General features: G+C 43.3%; 2 protein-coding genes and 1 pseudogene across 4 annotated transcripts; 2 read left to right on the top strand and 1 right to left on the bottom strand.

Annotated features, from left to right (window-relative positions):
- LOC18768426 (bifunctional riboflavin kinase/FMN phosphatase) lies at window positions 738-6,922 on the bottom strand. Of its 3 annotated transcripts, XM_020570640.1 has the most exons (12): window positions 6,709-6,921; window positions 6,480-6,616; window positions 4,117-4,251; window positions 3,749-3,935; window positions 3,262-3,392; window positions 3,059-3,128; window positions 2,871-2,936; window positions 2,046-2,200; window positions 1,855-1,950; window positions 1,387-1,538; window positions 1,229-1,312; window positions 738-1,127 (listed from the first exon to the last, which is right to left on the bottom strand). In XM_020570640.1, the coding sequence occupies exons 3-12, from the start codon at window positions 4,202-4,204 to the stop codon at window positions 999-1,001; spliced, it is 1,158 nt and encodes a 385-aa protein (XP_020426229.1). In that variant the 5' UTR covers window positions 4,205-4,251; window positions 6,480-6,616; window positions 6,709-6,921; the 3' UTR covers window positions 738-998. The 3 variants fall into 3 exon arrangements, with proteins under 3 accessions (XP_020426229.1, XP_007201087.1, XP_020426228.1); XM_007201025.2 differs by having other exon boundaries at window positions 6,447-6,922; XM_020570639.1 differs by having other exon boundaries at window positions 6,480-6,921.
- Window positions 5,827-8,927, top strand: LOC18767573 (annotated as a pseudogene).
- On the top strand, window positions 12,299-13,831 carry LOC109950797. Its single transcript, XM_020570923.1, has one exon. The coding sequence runs from the start codon at window positions 12,299-12,301 to the stop codon at window positions 13,829-13,831; it is 1,533 nt and encodes a 510-aa protein (XP_020426512.1).

Consider the following 18,379-nt stretch of genomic DNA (forward strand, 5'->3'; position numbering starts at 1 on the left):
ACTGTAACCAGACTCATTGATATTAACATGCTATAATATGCTTTTGAGCGTGCAATTTCATTGACATTGTAGTGGCTTTTGTTCTTGGATCTTTTCAGGTGCTGAAGTTTCATAGAAAATATCCTATTTCCAGTTGGATAATTGTAATTATACTCTACATATACCAATGTTCTATTTCCATTTGGATAAGTGTAATTTGACAACGAATATATCTTTCTAACATGTATGGAACTCCTTGGTTATTTTTTGAATGAAAACTCTACATTCTGTGTTTTTTTTTTTTTTTTTTTGGGTTCAAATTTTCTGTGTTGTATTATGAATGTGAAGGAAGTAGTTATGATTATCATGAAGCTTCAATCTTATGGACCAAAATTTTGGCTGAGGGGTGCTCTCGTTATTGATATTGGTTGTCTGCTGCATGATACTTCAGATTCGGTCTATCATTTGAGACATTCATTTTTGCTGATTTCTTTGAAGAAGCCAGGTTTCATCATGTTCTAAGGAAAGCAAACTTTGTTGCAGATGTTCTTCCATCGGTCATTCTGCCTAAGATTGTCGGATTTGGAGTGCTTCCCCACCTCCCTCCCTTATCGGCTTTCAAATTCGACTGACGGGGTTTGGGTTGTAAGTGCTTATTTGTGGCGTAGGCAAATCAACATGGTTGTGAGGAGCGGTTTTCCCCAATAACATGCAATCTAAAACAAACCATCTGCAAACAAGAGCTTGCACAACTGTACTAGTGCTAAGGCCTGGAGATTTTCTCTGCTCATTTTTTTCTGATTTATAAATTGTAACTGATGTCTACCTTTAACCACAACTTCATCATGATAATTTAGGAAACGGTAAATTTGATTTGTGATTTAAGGCACTTTATATCCGTTACATTCATGAGAGTGACATAGAGTCACTTCAAAATGAATGAACATCAAAATTGTGTACAATTTGATTTATTGTTTTAGCCGATGACAACTAGCCTCCAAGAAATTGCTGGGCCACCCTTATGTAGAACTTTTAATATATGGGTCGTCCTTGTATTTGGAGAACAATGGAAGATCAAGAGCTTCCTCTGCAACTTTTCTGTCATGATGAATCTTCTCTATCAAGCTCTGGAGGGATGAGAAATTGGCCTGTTTATTTCATAAACGAACATTAGGAAACATAGATAGAAGGACAGGGAGGAGGAGCAATTGGTATTTTCCAGAAGAGATTGATTACTTTTGACTAATACCTCTGGCCGTATGTAGCCGACTATAATAAGACGCAGTTCCTCCCCATAGAAATCCTCATCAAAGTCATGAAGCAACCATGGCTCCTGCATTACAAATTAAATTCAACAGAGAAGAAAAATACTTGCAAATGCCACCTAATGTGTCTTGAAAAACTCACTATAGTCTTTTCAGTGTTGTTGAAATAAGGATTCCAACCAACACTCATGACCATTTTAAAGACACCTCGTTTAGATAATCCAGCCCAACCAAAATATACTCCCGAGGGATGTTCTGAAAGAAGAGATCCATATCCTTCTGTGGATAAATTAGCTGTAGAAAAGATGTAGTGCACTTATAAGTACAAAGAAATGAGGAAATGAAACAAATTAATTGAGCATGACAGGGAGAGAAACAACAAATCACCAGCAACAAACCAATAATTTCAAGCTCAGTCAAGCAAAGTCGGACCTAAGGAACGTAACTTGTATATTGCCAATATCAGGTGCATTCAAAAAATCGCCTACATATGAGATAAAACTAACCTGTATATATATTATCTAAACTAAGAACAGCAGTCAATTATTGTTTCATCCAAAGACATGTACAGTTGAATGAAGACTAACTGGATAGGCCGACAGCAACACACCTGTAGGGATCCCAAGTACTTTTGAGCCCCGACCGAATCCCTTAACGACAGGACCACCAATGTGCCAAGGTTCTAGTGGTAAAGTATCTTTTATCCCTGCAACAACAAATCAATGGTGCTAATGAAAAGGGCTTATGCAGAAGAAACTCTTCAAGCGTAGTTGTAACACACACACAGGTACTGAGGTATACAATCTTGGAAAGGAGGTAGGCCCCACTTTTCAGGTTGCAAATCAAGTAGTGAGTTGATCACCTCATCCGCTGAAGTATAAAGATGGGACTGCTTTGGGATGGAGGGTACAGCAACCACCTCCATACCAGCAGCCTTTCCAGCTGTAACACCTGGTCTGACAAAACCAATACAGAAATGTTCCAAGGAAGAAATGTAAAGAAAAGTGACATGACTTGACCATATACACAGCATAAGGAAGAAACACAGCATCAAATTATCGAAGGAAGAATTTTTGTGAAGAAGGGCACATCAATTATTCGTTTGCAGCTATTTGCCATCTAAAATGAAATTACTAATCGTAACTAGAAGCATCACACACATGCAATGCATGTGTGTTGGTGATGGAAGGTACATTAAGGAAATAAAATTTAGAATGTGGGAGAGAAAATAGTGGGTATTAAGTAGGTATAATTGATTTATTAACTTTAGTTTTTAAATTTAATACCAAACTTGTTCAGTGTGAAAGAGTCGTAACTGACTTTTTTTTTTATTGGCCAAAAATGTAATATGACTTATATTCCAATACAGCATGTGCCAACCTTATCAAAGTTAGTCTGAATCTAACTTGTTTGAGGATAGTATCTGTAGCAAAACTCAAGGTTTTCAATCAGGTTCATTCTTTTATTGAAGAAGTTTTAGATGTAATGTAAACAAGGGTAGTTGAAGAGAACATAAACGAAAACCATAACACTAAAACGAGAATGTTCCCTGCAACAGTTTTTGCTCTGGCTACTTTAATAGAAGAACAAATTCAAACCTGTAAAGAATCCGAGTAAGATACTTACAGAGAATCTTCAATGACAAGGCAGCTGGAAGGGTCAACATTAAGCCTTTTAGCAACTTCAAGGAATCTACAATGCAAAATCATATTTCAGGTTTTAGAATACCATATATATCTAATCCTTCATATAAAAAATTCAAATAAAAATACACACTCAAATTGAAGCTCAAAAAACACGTTTACGCATCTCACATTTCCGGAGAAGGCTTCCCCAATCTTGCTTCATCACCACCAATGATGACAGAAAAGGATTCCTTCCAGCCTGCATATGAAATACAATAAGCAAATAAGTGCTTGTTTGTATGATAAGAACGACCCATAATATCCTGAATGCACACGATACTAGATAACTTTCCATGTACGATGTAAGCAAATATGCTTCTGGAGAAGTATACCCTGATGAAAAGAAATTTTGGTTTCTATGTTTTCCCTTGGAGAGTTTGAAGCCATTGCCATTGACACTCTATGACCACTCAAATGTTTAATTAATCGATTGGCACCTGGAAGTGCTTTGATGTTGCACCACCTAGAATGACAATTGCCAATAGCCAATTAACAGTTTTCCACTAAAGTACTGCCTGAACACATAACAGTGAGTGAATGATTTGTTCTCATTATCATATGGAAGCATGCTTAAAAACATATGATCTAAAACAAGCTCCATTTAGCCCAAAAAGAAAACGATCCAACATCCAAAATGACTAACATTTAGAAAAAGCAGAAAAGAGACACATTTAACAAAATTCTTTTATATATTGACCTTAACATCCATTATATATTCCTCTCCTAAAAGCCAATAGTAATAAACAGCCAAAACAAACATTTGGTACTAGTATCAAAATGATTTTTTAACAGACACAAGCAAGTACAGTAGTTAATTACTGATTAGAGAACATGGGGGTAATCTCTGAAAGTAATTCACTCGTTGTGCAAGAGAGCCCATAAGCTTCAACAACAGCACTTGCAGCTTCAAGTGGTGTTTTTCCAACTATTTTTTGAACTTCCCGTCCATCCCACTGCATTCCATACTTGCCCAAATAAACTCTTAAAACATCATTTACAATGCCATCTGTAATTAATTAAAATAATGAAGAAAAGGAGTCACTAACACCAGTAGAAAACAAAAGCTACTTCTAAGAATAAAAGTTGTATCCAACTTTGGAAAAAAAAAAAGGAAGCATCAGCCCTTGTCACAAATCAAATAACATGAAGTTAAAAGCAAAATTGAAAATGCTACTCAGAGATCAGACCTGTGTTAAGTAGTGTACCATCCAAATCGAGGATAACACAGGACACTATTTTCTTCAAAGGTTGTGCAGTTGACATCTTCTTAATCATGCATAAATCTCACAGTTCAGAATTACACCCCCACTGGTAAAATGTATCTGAAACAAAGACAGATTTATGAATCCAATGAATGAAATTTAATAACTGTTACAAATCAATTTACCAAAATCTCAAAGTCAAACAGAAATTGATCAATGAATTATTCATAACAATACTTGACCTTTTCCCACCTTATCTTAACCAAACACACACAACTCCATTTGTCAATGCTCTATGTTAAAACAGACCTTACTGCTCGTAACTATTGAAGATATCAAATTAAGTACCAACTAAATTCATTTATACCATTCTTCATACTAGCCTCTTGGCATGCCCTTTCTGCGTGCTCAAGGCTTTTTCTATTGCACATACATTTTATTTTAACAATAGAAATTGAATTTTACAGGATTCAATTTTTTTGTTTTTAAACTTAAGGCAAAAGTCATACAAATCATATTTTATGGAACGGGATCAGAATCTTATATTCCATAGTCACATAATCTGCAACTTTCCATTTAAAGAGTGTTTAGCATCAGTTATAACAAATAAGATAATTTGTATGACTTCTGCTTCAATTTTAAAATCAAAACAGTTGAATCCTGTAAAATTCAATTTTTATTGTTAAAACAAAATGTATGAGCAATAGAAAAAGCCTTGAGCACTTAGAAAGAGCATGCCAAGAGGCTAGTATGCCAAGTCCAAGTGTCAGTAGTAAGAGACATTTTTTGCGAATTTAGAGAAAACAGTCTTGATTTTGGCCTTCTGATCTTGAAAGGAATTCCACACATCTATATAATGGTCCTACGAGACGGTGGATCAAATTTAGATTGGACCTCTCTCATAAACCACCTAGACCCTATCCCTTCCACATGCCAAAAAGGAAGCTCGTCAAGTATTATCATTTCCAAACAAGCTAGTCTACTCTTCTTGTTATATGCATGTGCAACTAGGACTCCCTTCTTCTCAAATACAAGAGTTTTTGTTTGTTTTCCTCTCTCAGTGGAGAACCCACAGTACATTTTTCTCTCAGATGTTCCATTTCTCATGGGATCACATGCATAATCCGCTTGACAAACAGTTTCAATAAGCCCTAGGGCAATCACTCCCCAGTTCAACTTTTTCCCCAGCAAAATGTTTCCACACCACTTATGCTTCCCTAGTTGGTTGTTTCTTTCCTGAAGAGGGAGGAAGTGTGGGGATTGCAGCTGCTCCCTCATCAACAATTGGTGGTGCATTTGTAGGACTCGGACTTGGAGTGGTGAGAGAGGTGTGTTAATAGTATGACTTTGTGAACGAACTTCTATAATCACCAAGTTGAAGCCTATGTGTTCACTGGAATTCAGGAACAGATTCAATGGCTATAATTGGAGCAATATAATTGAAATTCAATCCTATGTGTGACTCTAACATAAAAAAAAACAGATTATAAATGAATACGTACCTATGTATTACTCTAACCTGAAAAACAGATTTAATGGATATAATTATGATATGAATATGCTTGTTTCAAAATGAAAAACAGGACTAGGCCATGATCCAATGAAAAACAGAATGTTCAATTCTTGTTTATTTGAGCGTCTGCAGAATCATTACAGCTAATCTATTTCAGAACTTATTGTAGAAAATTATCGACCATGGAACTAAAATACTCTAAAACTACACAGAATCCGTCAAATGTTTCTGAATACAGGAGCACTATAAGTAAGTACAAAATTAGGCCAACAGAATAAATGAAACCCCTAATATGAGCCTGAAGCAATAGGTGGGGCATAGAGCAAGAATCTGCCACTTAGACAATAAATGAAACCTCTAACATCAAAAACAGATTCAAGAGATGCCATAAATACCAAAACAGTTCAACAGATGCCACACCAGATTCAACAGATCCAAGAGATGCATAAATACCAAAACAGATTCAACAGATGCCACACTTAGCAAAACAGATTCAACACATGCCACTTATACATTACAATCCTTTTTCGGTTAAACACATATATAGGGGCAGACTTGCACTTGAAGACTAACCAAAATCATAGATATGAAACCAATCTCAAAACCATATCAGATGACCCAAAATAAAAACCCATCAGCCAATCCTTAGCTAAAATCACAATCACAATAAAGAAAAAGAAATTAGGGTAATCTAAAGCCCAGATTAGATATCTCATCGATTCCAAAATTATAAATAAGATAAAAACTTTAACCAATAATTCAAAAGGAAAAATTAGAGCAACAACTATGTCTAAAACTTCACCTAAATTTTCAAAAGAGAACTGAATCAACTGACCAGATGATAGAATCCTGAAAAGAGCTTGAGATAATGATTTGTCTTATGAAGAAACAAGCTACTGAGAGATGGAGAGTGATGGCAGTAGTGACTGAGGCATTCTCGGTGTCAACTGTGGACCGTGGACCATTGACAGTCTGAAAAATTTGATTAAAAGCATGCAGATTCCACAAGTCGTTTTTGACAATTACCCATCCAAAAACAACGTCCCTTCCCTTGCTTTGATTACCCAGACAGAGGTGAACGAAGCCGAAACGTTCTGTGACAAAATGAAGAGTTTGATTTTTGTGAAGAGTGGCTGTGAGCGAGAGTGGGTGTGAGTTTTTGAGAAAGGAAAATATGAAAAGGAAATGAGGAGGAAAATAGAATGCGGGTTTAAGTATTCCGAAGAATCTAATTCCCAATAGATACAATCCAATCCAAGCGAAAAGCAGAAATTTTTCTTTAGGTTGTCCCTTCCTCATTTGAAAGGGACCCTTTTCGCTGTCGTCGGCGAACAGATTGCCGCTCGTTTTTTATTTATTATGGCTTAAGTGATACAATCGCCCCGAAACATTTGGTCAATTCCACTAAACTTTCTCCGAGTTAAAGCGACTCACTTTAACCCTCTCATTGATATTTTATGTTTTAATTTATCCCTCATCGTTAAGTCTATTAAAAATTCTGTTAAAAATGCTGACGTGACACCAATTAGACCCATTATTTTGCTAAACTAAATGCCATGTATGAAGAAAAAAAATTAAAAACTAAAAATTGTCTTTTAAAAACCTTAATTTAATTATTATAAATATAAATAATACTTTAAAACCAAAAAAATCCCCAATCCCTTCCCACTCCTCTCTCTTCCTCTCTTGCAGACCCAAAATCCAGCCCCCTCCCTAAGCCAAAACCACAGCCTCCTAACCCAAATCCACAGCCTCCTAACCCAAATCATCATCACTATTCCCCAACCCTCAGTCGTCTCCGTAGTAGCCAGAGTCCCTTCTCCAACCTCGACCCAAACAAAGAAAAAAATCCCAAACTTTGGAAAGAATGAAGCCCAAACGGCCAAAACACTCATCCCTGATGTTAGTGGTGAGCAAAGGAAGCAAACACTAGCCAAAACCCACAACTCATCAAAGAAGTTGTTTACACTATAATCAACCGAGCATATCCAGCCTCAAAACGACTAGCACCAAAGCAGACACGCCTTCTCCCCTGCCGAAGGAAGACACTCTTTCGAGGTGCCAGACACATGCCGAAGCTCTCGACTACCGAAGCTCCAAACTGCCGAACCTAATCTCCAGGACACATGTCACCACTACAGTGACTTGCACAAAGTCCCACATCGAAACTTTGTGCAGACCTCCCACTTTCACCTCCCTATAAATAGGAAACAGTACATAAGTAAAAATGGTAACTTCTCTCTCACTTTTACTGTTACTCTGCTAAATTTACCACCCTTAGCTGACTTAAGCATCGAAGAGCCTTCGGCTGGCACCACACCGGTGTCCAAAGCTTAACGATTACTTCTCCTACTTTGTCTTCTGCAGACTCTTTCCTTACCGAAGGTCCTCACCTTCTCCACTGCTGAAGACAAACCCTTTTTTCTAAGTTGACTTCCCAAAAAGAGCATCAACAGAAGTCAAGCAGGCCGTGACCATTCCCGTCATGGTCAAGGCCCGAATTGGCCACTTCGTTGAGGCCCAAATCCTTGAAGCCATCGGCGTCGATTAAGTCGATGAGAGCGGGGTCCTAACCCTCGCCAATTAAGAGCACCACATCAACGAGCACAATTTTCGGGTGTCGTTCGTCTGTGGGTGCCAGAATCTCGGTGAGGCGCTCTGCCGAGTCCGAGAAGGAGCAACTATGATTTGGATCAAGGGCGATGCCGGCACGGGGAACATCATCGAAGCGGTGAGGCATGTGTGGTCCGTGATATGGGACATTAGGGTTTTGTGGAACATGGACGACGACGAGGTGTTTACTTTCACGAAGAAGATTGCTGCGCCGTACGATATGGTGATGCAGACGAAGCAACTGAGGAGGCTGCATGTGGTGCACTTCACTGCGGGAAGCGTGGCGACGTAGCTAGGTTGCTACGGGGTGTTTATCGAGTTCGGCATGTTCAAGAGTGGTGACTTGGTGAAGAGGGGGAGGGCAATTGTGCAGGCTATGACCCATTACAGGGACCCGGATGTGCTAGGTAAGGTGACTTGCGGGTTGGGCGAGGCCATGGTTGGGTTGAATTTGAAGGACGAGAAGGTGGAGAGGTTGGCTAATCGGTCTAAGTGATGAAACAATCTTTGTTGTGTGGGAGGAAAAGGAAGACGGTGTTTGGGTGGGTGGGTTTTAGTTTTTTTACGTGTAAAAAATTAATTAAAGATCATGTTTTTGGGTCGTTGTTTGTTTGTTTGTTGAGTTTAGTATTGCTTAATTTAATAAGGAATGAAGTTTATGTTTCTGCTTTGTAGCAATTGATAAAACAATCTTTCTCTAATTCCTGATTATTAGCATGCTAATCTTGTAATGTTTATAACATTATATGTGCATTATGCTAATCATTCAACTAGTTTTGGTTCCAAGTTGCCTAGGTTTCAACTGGTGTTTGCTTCCTTTGGGTCTGCGAGAGAGGAAGAGAGAGGAGTGGGAAGAGATAATGAGGATGGAGGAGAGGAATGGGGGATTTTTTTGGTTTTAAAGTAAGAAAAACTACACTTTAGTTCCTGGAGGTTTAGTGTCAATATCGAAATGGGCCGTAAGGTTTCAATTAAATCTATTTCATAACCGACATTTCAAAGTATTACCAATTTACACCTGCCGTTACATTGATTGTCAAAGTCAAACGTTAAATGCTGACGCGGCAGTCGTGGCACCCACCTCATAACCAAACAATAGTTAGAAAGAGACCAATATGGGACCCACCCACTAACCAATTCCTAAAAAAAATTTATATAAAATAAAAAAGCATTAAGAAAAAAAACCTACCTAGCCCCTTCTCTATTCCCCACGCCGACCCATCATCGGTCATCACTCCCTCCCTTTCCTCAACTTATTCTCAACCTCTTCTGTCTACCCACTCGTTTGCTCCAATTGAACATAACCAACAACCCACCCAGTCACACCCAAACCATAACTCGACCCACCATACCCCTGACCATACAACCCTAGCAACAATCCCATCGCAGCAAAATTACACATAACAAACAAAAATGGAGAACCCCACCTAGAGGCCCAACCCTTACGATACAATCTGTAACTTTTAGGCATGCGTTGGTGGTGGCACAAGAGGGAGGTGTTGGCGGTTGGCGATGTTGGCTCATGGATATTATGAGCAGTGGAAACCATCAAAACAACCTCCTCTATCTCTGCAGACAACGACTAATTTCAAAAGGGAAAGATAAAACAACCAAATCACCAAAACACACAACACACTCCACCATCAAAACAAAACAAAATGGCAGTAATTAAATCCAAATTTTTTTTAATTAAAAAAAATCTCACTCCAAAAATATCCACCATAAATAACCAATTGGTGGGTTTGCATCTCTCCATCCTAGCCCTTTCTGCATCCATCCACGTCTTCCATTTCCTCCACTACCCTTCAACATTAATGGGTCGGTTCAATACTAGCTGTGGGAGAGGTTGTGGGAGTATATATTTTCGTCTCCAATCAGGGCACGCCACGTGGAAAAGAAGATTATCTCTTTAATTAATTAATTAAACCAGTTTATCTGGCTAATTAATTAATTGGGATAAATATCTTAATTAATATGATATTATCTTTATTTAAAGAGATAATATCATTAATTAAGATATTATCCTAATAAAGAGAAGATAATATCATTTAAATCAGATATTATCTTTTTAAGAGATAATATCATTTAATTCAGCTATTATCTTCTTAAGAGATAATATATATTTAATTCAGATATTATCAGGCCCAACTGGATTCCTACGAAACCCTAGCCCCGAGGCTCCTATAAATAGACAACCTCATTCATCATTCAAGGGACATCTAAACCTACTCCTTATACCAGAGAAAAATACCCGAAGCTCTCTCTCCCTCTCCACTCTCCATATTTTCTCCCCACGGCTCCGGCCACCACACACGGCTCCGGCCACCCGGTTTACACCCTACATAAAACTCCGTACCCTTTGCTTAGCTATTGTTTTCCTACAAACACTCGAACTAACTTAGGCATCGGAGGGCCTTTGGCCAACACCCCCCGGGTGTGGTCTATTTACTCCAGTCTTTTTTACAGGAATCGAGAAAGAGAGAGAAGGAAGATCGAAGGTTGAAGGATCTAGAAGCGAATATTCTCCCGTGAGATTATTTGCACAAACATTTGGTGCTTTCATTGAGAGTGCGAGTTATACTCAACGCGTGCTCAAGGAATCCGTTCCTCCTATTTTCCAATCCACCGAAGCCTTCCAAACAACCATGGTTGGAAGCAAGCGCACGAGGAGCAAAACCGCCGCTATGGCTCAATCTGTGACGGCCCAAAGCTACTCCTCCCACGATCCCTCGATCGACATGGCGGCCCCACCACCTCTCGCCGCCATGAACCCTCAACAGCCACCCCGTGTGACTGGAACCACCGTATCGGCCTCCGCCGCCGTCGTACCGTCTCAAGGCCCCATGGCCGGACCTAGCCACCTTCATAGCACCACCGTTGAGCATGGTGGAACCTCACATCCAGTTGGGCTCACTACCACCGTCGACTTTGGCCCAATCTTGGAGCAACTTCAACCATTCCCTCCATTGCCTCCACGCTCGACGCATGCTCCCACGCATACATCCAACGAAAACCTAGCCCGTGTGCAATTAGGCTCTACACATTTCTCTCCTCCCGATCCACGAAGTCAAGCAGACCTTAATCTGAGAGTTGACCAGCTAACTCAGAGAATGGACGACCAAAACAATTTGATGAGGCAATTCCTCAATCAAATAAATTTGGCTCAAAACCTTGGCCTTGGACAACAGGGCGAAGAGAGAAGGATAAACGAACGCGCCGATAGGCAGTTCGGTGGGAACCAAGTAGGTCGAGCAGAAGTAAGCAGACAAGGAAATGCGCAACAACGAGATCAGCTCGCGGACATGTCGCAAGCATCCGCAAGTCACACTCAGAGCAGACGAAGTTTCCCATCCAGATTGAATTTAAGGACCAACGTGCGCGATAGGCTGGGCCCAAGACCTGACATCCACGCTCGCCTAGGCCAGCATGAAGACGTTCATGAAAGGCTAGGCTCCCAGGGAGGTCAACTTGACGGCCATCGAGACGAGGATCGAGAAGAAAGGCGCTCTGCTGCTCACTCACAGAGAAATATTCACGAAAGGATAGGCCCCCAGGGAGGTCAACTCGACAATCATCACAATGAGGACCGTGAAGAAAGGCGCTCCGCTACTCGCTCTCGAAGAACCAACTCTCGTCACCAAGCTATTGGAAATCCTTCGCAAGCGCAGTCCACCAACACGCCGCCTAGACAGCGCAACCGAGAAGGTCGACCCTCGCAAGCCAATGACGAAGTCAATCAGCATCGTCTAAATCGCGAAGGTCATCAACATGACCGACTAGCCATGCGTGCAGAAGACGTTGAAAAGCTTGTGAATAACCGACTTCGAGACTTAAAGATTGGCGGAAATTTCGAAGACGCACTACGCATTGAGGTAGACCAAGAAAACTCCTCACCTTTCACCGCCAAAATCGAGCAGGCTCCCCCCCCCAAAAAGATTCTCAACGCCCTCTTTCACATGCTTCAAAGGCGATTCCGACCCTGAAAGTCATCTGAAGCATTTCAAGAGCCTTATGATCCTCTACAAAGCCGAAGACGCGCTAATGTGCAAGGTGTTTGCAATGACTTTGCGAGGAGCAGCTCAAGATTGGTTCCATACCCTGCCATCTGGGTCGATCAACAGCTTCAAGGAGCTTACTTACGTCTTCACTAAAGAATACACTTCTTATCGGACGATCAAGAAGAACCCTGACCATCTGTTTAACCTGCGCAAGAAGCCCGAGGAATCCCTTCGAGATTACATCAAGAGGTTCAAAGCAGAAAAGGCCAACATCGTAGGGTGCGATGACCAAATCGCATCCTCTGCATTCAAGAAAGGTCTTCCAGCAGAACATGACTTATACCGCGAGCTGACTATCACTCCCAGCCAGACTCTAGCAGAGGTCTTTGCGACCGCAGAACGCTACGCATTCTGGGATGACGATCGAATCGCCGCGAAGAAGTCCACTGAGCAGGAAGATCGACCGGCTAAACGGGCAGAACAAAGAGGCGACAGGCTTGGCAACAGGGACAAAGACAAAGGCAGGTCACGCCCACAAAGAGAGGCCACGACGAAAGAGAACTACACCAAGTTCTCTATCCCCATACATCAAATTCTAGCCCAAGTGAAGAACAAACCTTGGGTAAAAAGACCGCCACCCTTGAAAGGAGATCCGGACAAGAGGGATACCAGAAAATATTGTGCCTTCCATGCGACACATGGGCACAATACGAATAATTGCTTTGCTTGGAAAGCGCATCTCGAAGAACTCGTAAGAGAAGGACATTGCACGGAGTTCATCGCGAAGCAAGCCATCCAGCAGATAGAAGACCACGATACCGCGAAGGAGCCACCCCAGAAGGTCATAAGGATTAACACAATCCTAGCCGACTCTGAGAAGTCCGGACTGACCAACAAAGAAAAGAAGAGGAAGATCAAACAGGCTACTATGATCTCCCAAGTCTCAACTAGCTTCTCACTGGCAGAAGACGATCCCGTGATCGGCTTTCAAAAGAAAGACTTAATCGGCCTTGATCTACCGCACAACGACGCCCTTGTCATCAGCATTCAAATCGCTCAGGCCATGGTCGACCGAGTCCATGCAGATGAGGGCAGTGCAGCCAACATCCTACAATTGGCAGTCGTCCAACAGATGGGCTTAGAGGCAAAGATCAATAAATCAGCCAAGTCCCTGACTGGTTTCAATGGCGCAACGACGGTTACCGTTGGCACGATAGATCTCGACGTCTACTTTCCACCTGTAATCAGCTCGCAAACGTTCATGGTCATTGATGAAATCTCACCCTACAATGGCATTCTAGGCAGACCATGGATCGGCAAGATCAACGCCATCACCTCTGCCACACATCAGAAGATTCGCTACCCAATCCCTGGGGGCGGTATCGGCCAGATCAACAGTGATCAGGCAATGGCAAGAAAATGCTCAGCTCAAGGGCTGAAGAAAAGCAAGCAAACACAGTTCCTCCCTGTGAATCAGGCAGATCTAAAGGGAGTAGAACAAGCAGAGGAGAAAGCAGATCTCATTCCTGACGGCCGAGCAGACCAGAAAGGAAAGGGAATAGCTACTCCCCAATAGCAATCAAAGAATCAGGACCAAGTTGAGGGAATCCTTCCGGAGGTCTCTCCTGAAGAAGGATGGAAGCCCGAAGAGGACGTTGAGCTAGTACCCCTTGATCCTGACAAGCCAGAGAGAAAAGCGCGGATCGGCTCGCGCCTAAGCCATGAGGAAAAGATAGAGCTTGCAGCCTTCCTCCGGAACAACAAAGACGTATTTGCATGGTCGCCATCCGACATGCCTGGCATCGATCCCCAGATCATCTGCCATTGCTTACACGTCAACCCAGCCATCAAACCTGTAGCGCAAAAGAGACGTAACTTCGCCCCCGAGCGGGTTGCCATCATTGAAACCGAGATCGATAAGTTTCTAGCTGCTGGTTTCGTCGAAGAAGTCTCCTACGCAGAATGGCTGGCGAACATTGTTCTAGTGGCAAAAAAAAAAGATAAAGGTCTGTGGAGAGTGTGCGTCGACTACACCGACCTCAACAAGGCATGCCCTAAAGACAACTTTCCACTGCCTAGAATTGATCAGCTCGTCGATTCAACTTCCGGCAACCAACTGCTAAGCTTCATGGACGCCTACTCCGGCTACAACCAAATCATGATGCATGAAGATGACAAGGCTAAAACCTCTTTCATCATCGAAAGAGGTACATACTGCTACAAAGTCATGCCCTTTGGGCTGAAGAACGCCGGAGCAACCTACCAAAGGCTGGTGAACAAAATTTTCAAGGAGCAAATCGGCAAGACTATGGAGGTCTACGTAGACGACATGCTAGTCAAAGCTCCCGAGCGAGCAGACCACATCAAGAACCTTACCGAGGCATTCAGCCTACTCCGAAAATACAACATGAAGTTGAACTCGAGCAAATGCACGTTTGGAGTCTCGACCGACCGATTCCTGGGATACTTAGTCACCCAAAGAGGAATTGAAGCACATCCAAATCAAATCAAGGCTATACTCAACATGAAGTCACCTGCCACAACAAAGGAGATACAAAGTCTAACGGGTAGGGCGGCAACCCTCAACCGATTCCTCTCAAAATCTACCGACAAGTGTAGGCCATTTTTTAAAGCCTTGAAGAAAGGACATAGGGACAAGTGGGATGACGAGTGTGAAGTAGCTTTTCAAAACTTGAAAACCTACCTCACTTCACCTCCCTTACTCTCAAAACCGATACTAGACGAAGACTTGTACATCTACCTGGCGGTGTCCGACTCAGCTGTCAGCTCAGCTCTCATCCGAGAAGAGCTGGGGGCACAACATCCGGTATTCTACACTTCAAAAGCTCTCCTTGATGCAGAGACTCGCTATCCGAAAATGGAGAAGCTCATTTTTTCGCTTGTAGTTTCTGCGAGAAAATGAAGGCCCTACTACCAAGCACACCGGATAATTGTCATAACAGAATTTCCTTTGAGATCGATCCTCCACAGCCCCGACGCTTCTCAGCGACTCATGAAATGGGCTATCGAACTCAGTCAATACGACCTCCTCTACCGGCCGAAGACTGCTATAAAAGCCCAAGCTTTAGCAGATTTTGTTGTAGAGTTTACTCCGACAGCCGAAGAAGAGAAGATGGTCACGAAAAGCAAGGAAAAAGCAGACGACACCTCCCCTGCCGATTCAAACCTACCTAACGACATGTGGCAATTGCATGTAGACGGAGCATCAAATCATAAAGGATCAGGGGCAGGCGTCGTCATAATCACCCCAGACGGAACCTTGTTGGAACAAGCCATCACACTAGGCTTTTCTGCGTCAAACACCGAGGCAGAATATGAGGCATTGCTCGCAGGACTGCGCCTAGCAAAAGAACTGACGATCAAGAGATTAGCCATCTACTCAGACTCCCAGCTGATCACGAATCAAGCCTCAGGCGAGTACATGGCAAAACATCCAAGAATGATTCAGTACCTCGACAAAGTCCAAGGACTTTTGAAAGAATTTCCTGCTTTCACCATCCAACAAGTTCCACGGGCAGAGAACACTCATGCAGATGCGTTGGCAAGCCTAGGATCAGCGCTGGACACCCAGTTCAGACGCTCCATCCCAGTCGAACACCTTGACCGACCAAGCATCGATGAAATAAAGCCAATCGACTCAATGCAGATCGATGAAGACCCCAGCTGGCAAGACCCCATCATCGACTACTTGGTGAATGGAAATCTGCCAATGGATAAGTCCGAAGCTAGGAAGGTCCAACAGAAAGCCGCGAGATATTACATGCAAGGCGACAAACTCGTTCGCAGATCATACTCCGGCCCTCATCTCACTTGCATAAAGTACCCTCAAACACTTGAGGTCCTCTGCAAAATTCATGACGGCGAGTGTGGCAACCACTCTGGGGGCAGGTCACTCGCCCAGAAGGCTCTAAACGTAGGCTATTTCTGGCCTACTATGCGCCATGACTCTACTGAATATGTCAAAAGATGTGATCGCTGCCAACGGTACAAACCAGTTCCTAGTCTGCCTGCCGAAATCTACCATCCGCAGAACAGTCCGTGGCCTTTCATGCAATGGGCCATCGACTTAGTAGGCCCCATGCCAACGGCACCTGCCAAGAAAGAAATGATGATCGTCGCCACTGATTACTTTACTAAATGGATCGAGGCCGAAGCTCTATCCTCTACTAAAGAAGATGATGTGGAACGATTTATCTGGAGAAATATTATCTGCCAGTTTGGCTGCCCACAATCACTAGTCACCGACAATGGCTCGCAATTCATCGGCAAGCAGATCACTGCCTTCTACAAAAAGTACGGCATCAAGCAGCATTTATCTACCCCAAGATATCCTCAAGGCAACGGCCAGGCCGAGGCATCCAATAAAATAATATTGGACTGTCTAAAGAAGAGATTAGAAGGCGCCGAAGGAAAATGGGTAGATGAGCTTCCTGGCGTACTATGGGCTTATCGCACCACCAAGCGAAGATCAACTGGCGAAACCCCGTTTTCCCTCGCCTATGGAACTGAAGCGATCATTCCTCCTCACATCACTGTCCCTTCTATAGGCATCGAAGTGGGCAGTATTGAGCAGAACTCCGAGCAGATGAGACTCAACCTTGACTTACTTGAAGGCGAGCGCGAGAAGGCCATTGTCCGAGTCGCCTCCTATCAACAGCGGTTGAAGTCTTACTACGACAAAAGAGCCAAGATCAGACAATTTCAACCAGGCGACCTTGTCCTAAGAAAGGCCTTCATCACTGCACAAAGACAAGGATCTAAAAAGATGAAACCCAATTGGGAAGGCCCTTACATAATCAGCCGGTCCGGGGGCAGAGGAAGCTATACGCTTGACACCATGGAAGGGAAGGAGATTCCGCGACAATGGAACGCCTACCATCTCCAAAGATACTATCCATGACGCTTCCTCCTACCTGCTCAGTCCCCAGCAGACGACTGAGTACTGCACATTTCTGAAAAAGAGAAGCAACTACTGCAAATTCCAGAATGTGCCACAACAAAAGACAGTTGCCCATAAGGAGCGTCCTAAGGGAGACGCAGGGTGATGACAAAACGCGTCCGTTTGGAGACGTAGCCCGCTAAAAAAGCGTCCTAAGGGAGACGCAGGGTGCGCCAGGAATTTCCTAAGGGAGATATCCAGGTTCCTATCCGTTTCCTAAGGGAGGCAGGATAGTCACACAGTTGCCCATAAGGAGCGTCCTAAGGGAGACGCAGGGTGACGACAAAACGGGTCCGTTTGGAGACGTAGCCCGCTAAAAAAGCGTCCTAAGGGAGACGCAGGGTGCGCCAGGAATTTCTTAAAAGGGGGTCACCATGCTCTCTGTGGGAAATATCCAGGTTCCTATCCGTTTCCTAAGGGAGGCAGGATAGTCAAAAAAGTTGTCCATAAAAAGCGTCCTAAGGGAGACGCAGGGCGACGACCAAAAGCGTCCTTCGGGAGACGCAGCCCACAAAGCAGCATCCTAAGGGGGTTGCAGGGTGCGCCAGGAATTTCCTAAGGGAGGTATCCAGGTTCCTATCCGTTTCCTAAGGGAGGCAGGATAGTCACACAGTTGCCCATAAGGAGCGTCCTAAGGGAGACGCAGGGTGACGACAAAACGCGTCCGTTTGGAGACGTAGCCCGCTAAAAAAGCGTCCTAAGGGAGACGCAGGGTGCGCCAGGAATTTCTTAAAAGGGGGTCACCATGCTCTCTGCGGGAAATATCCAGGTTCCTATCCGTTTCCTAAGGGAGGCAGGATAGTCAAAAAAGTTGTCCATAAAAAGCGTCCTAAGGGAGACGCAGGGCGACGACCAAAAGCGTCCTTCGGGAGACGCAGCCCACAAAGCAGCATCCTAAGGGGGTTGCAGGGTGCGCCAGGAATTTCCTAAGGGAGGTATCCAGGTTCCTATCCGTTTCCTAAGGGGGGCAGGATAGTCAGACAGTTGTCCATAAGCAGCGTCCTAAGGGAGACGCAGGGCAACGACCAGAAGCGTCTTAAAGCGTTTTCTGGAAAAATGCAGAACACGCCCGGAGTCCCTCAAGGGGGACCCTGGCTTTTGCCGAAATTCCAAGGAAAATACACAGCAGGACACTAACCGGTTACTCAAGCAGTTACAAGACAA

Source organism: Prunus persica, chromosome G8 (genome assembly GCF_000346465.2).
Source record: "Prunus persica cultivar Lovell chromosome G8, Prunus_persica_NCBIv2, whole genome shotgun sequence".
NCBI lineage: Eukaryota > Viridiplantae > Streptophyta > Magnoliopsida > Rosales > Rosaceae > Prunus > Prunus persica.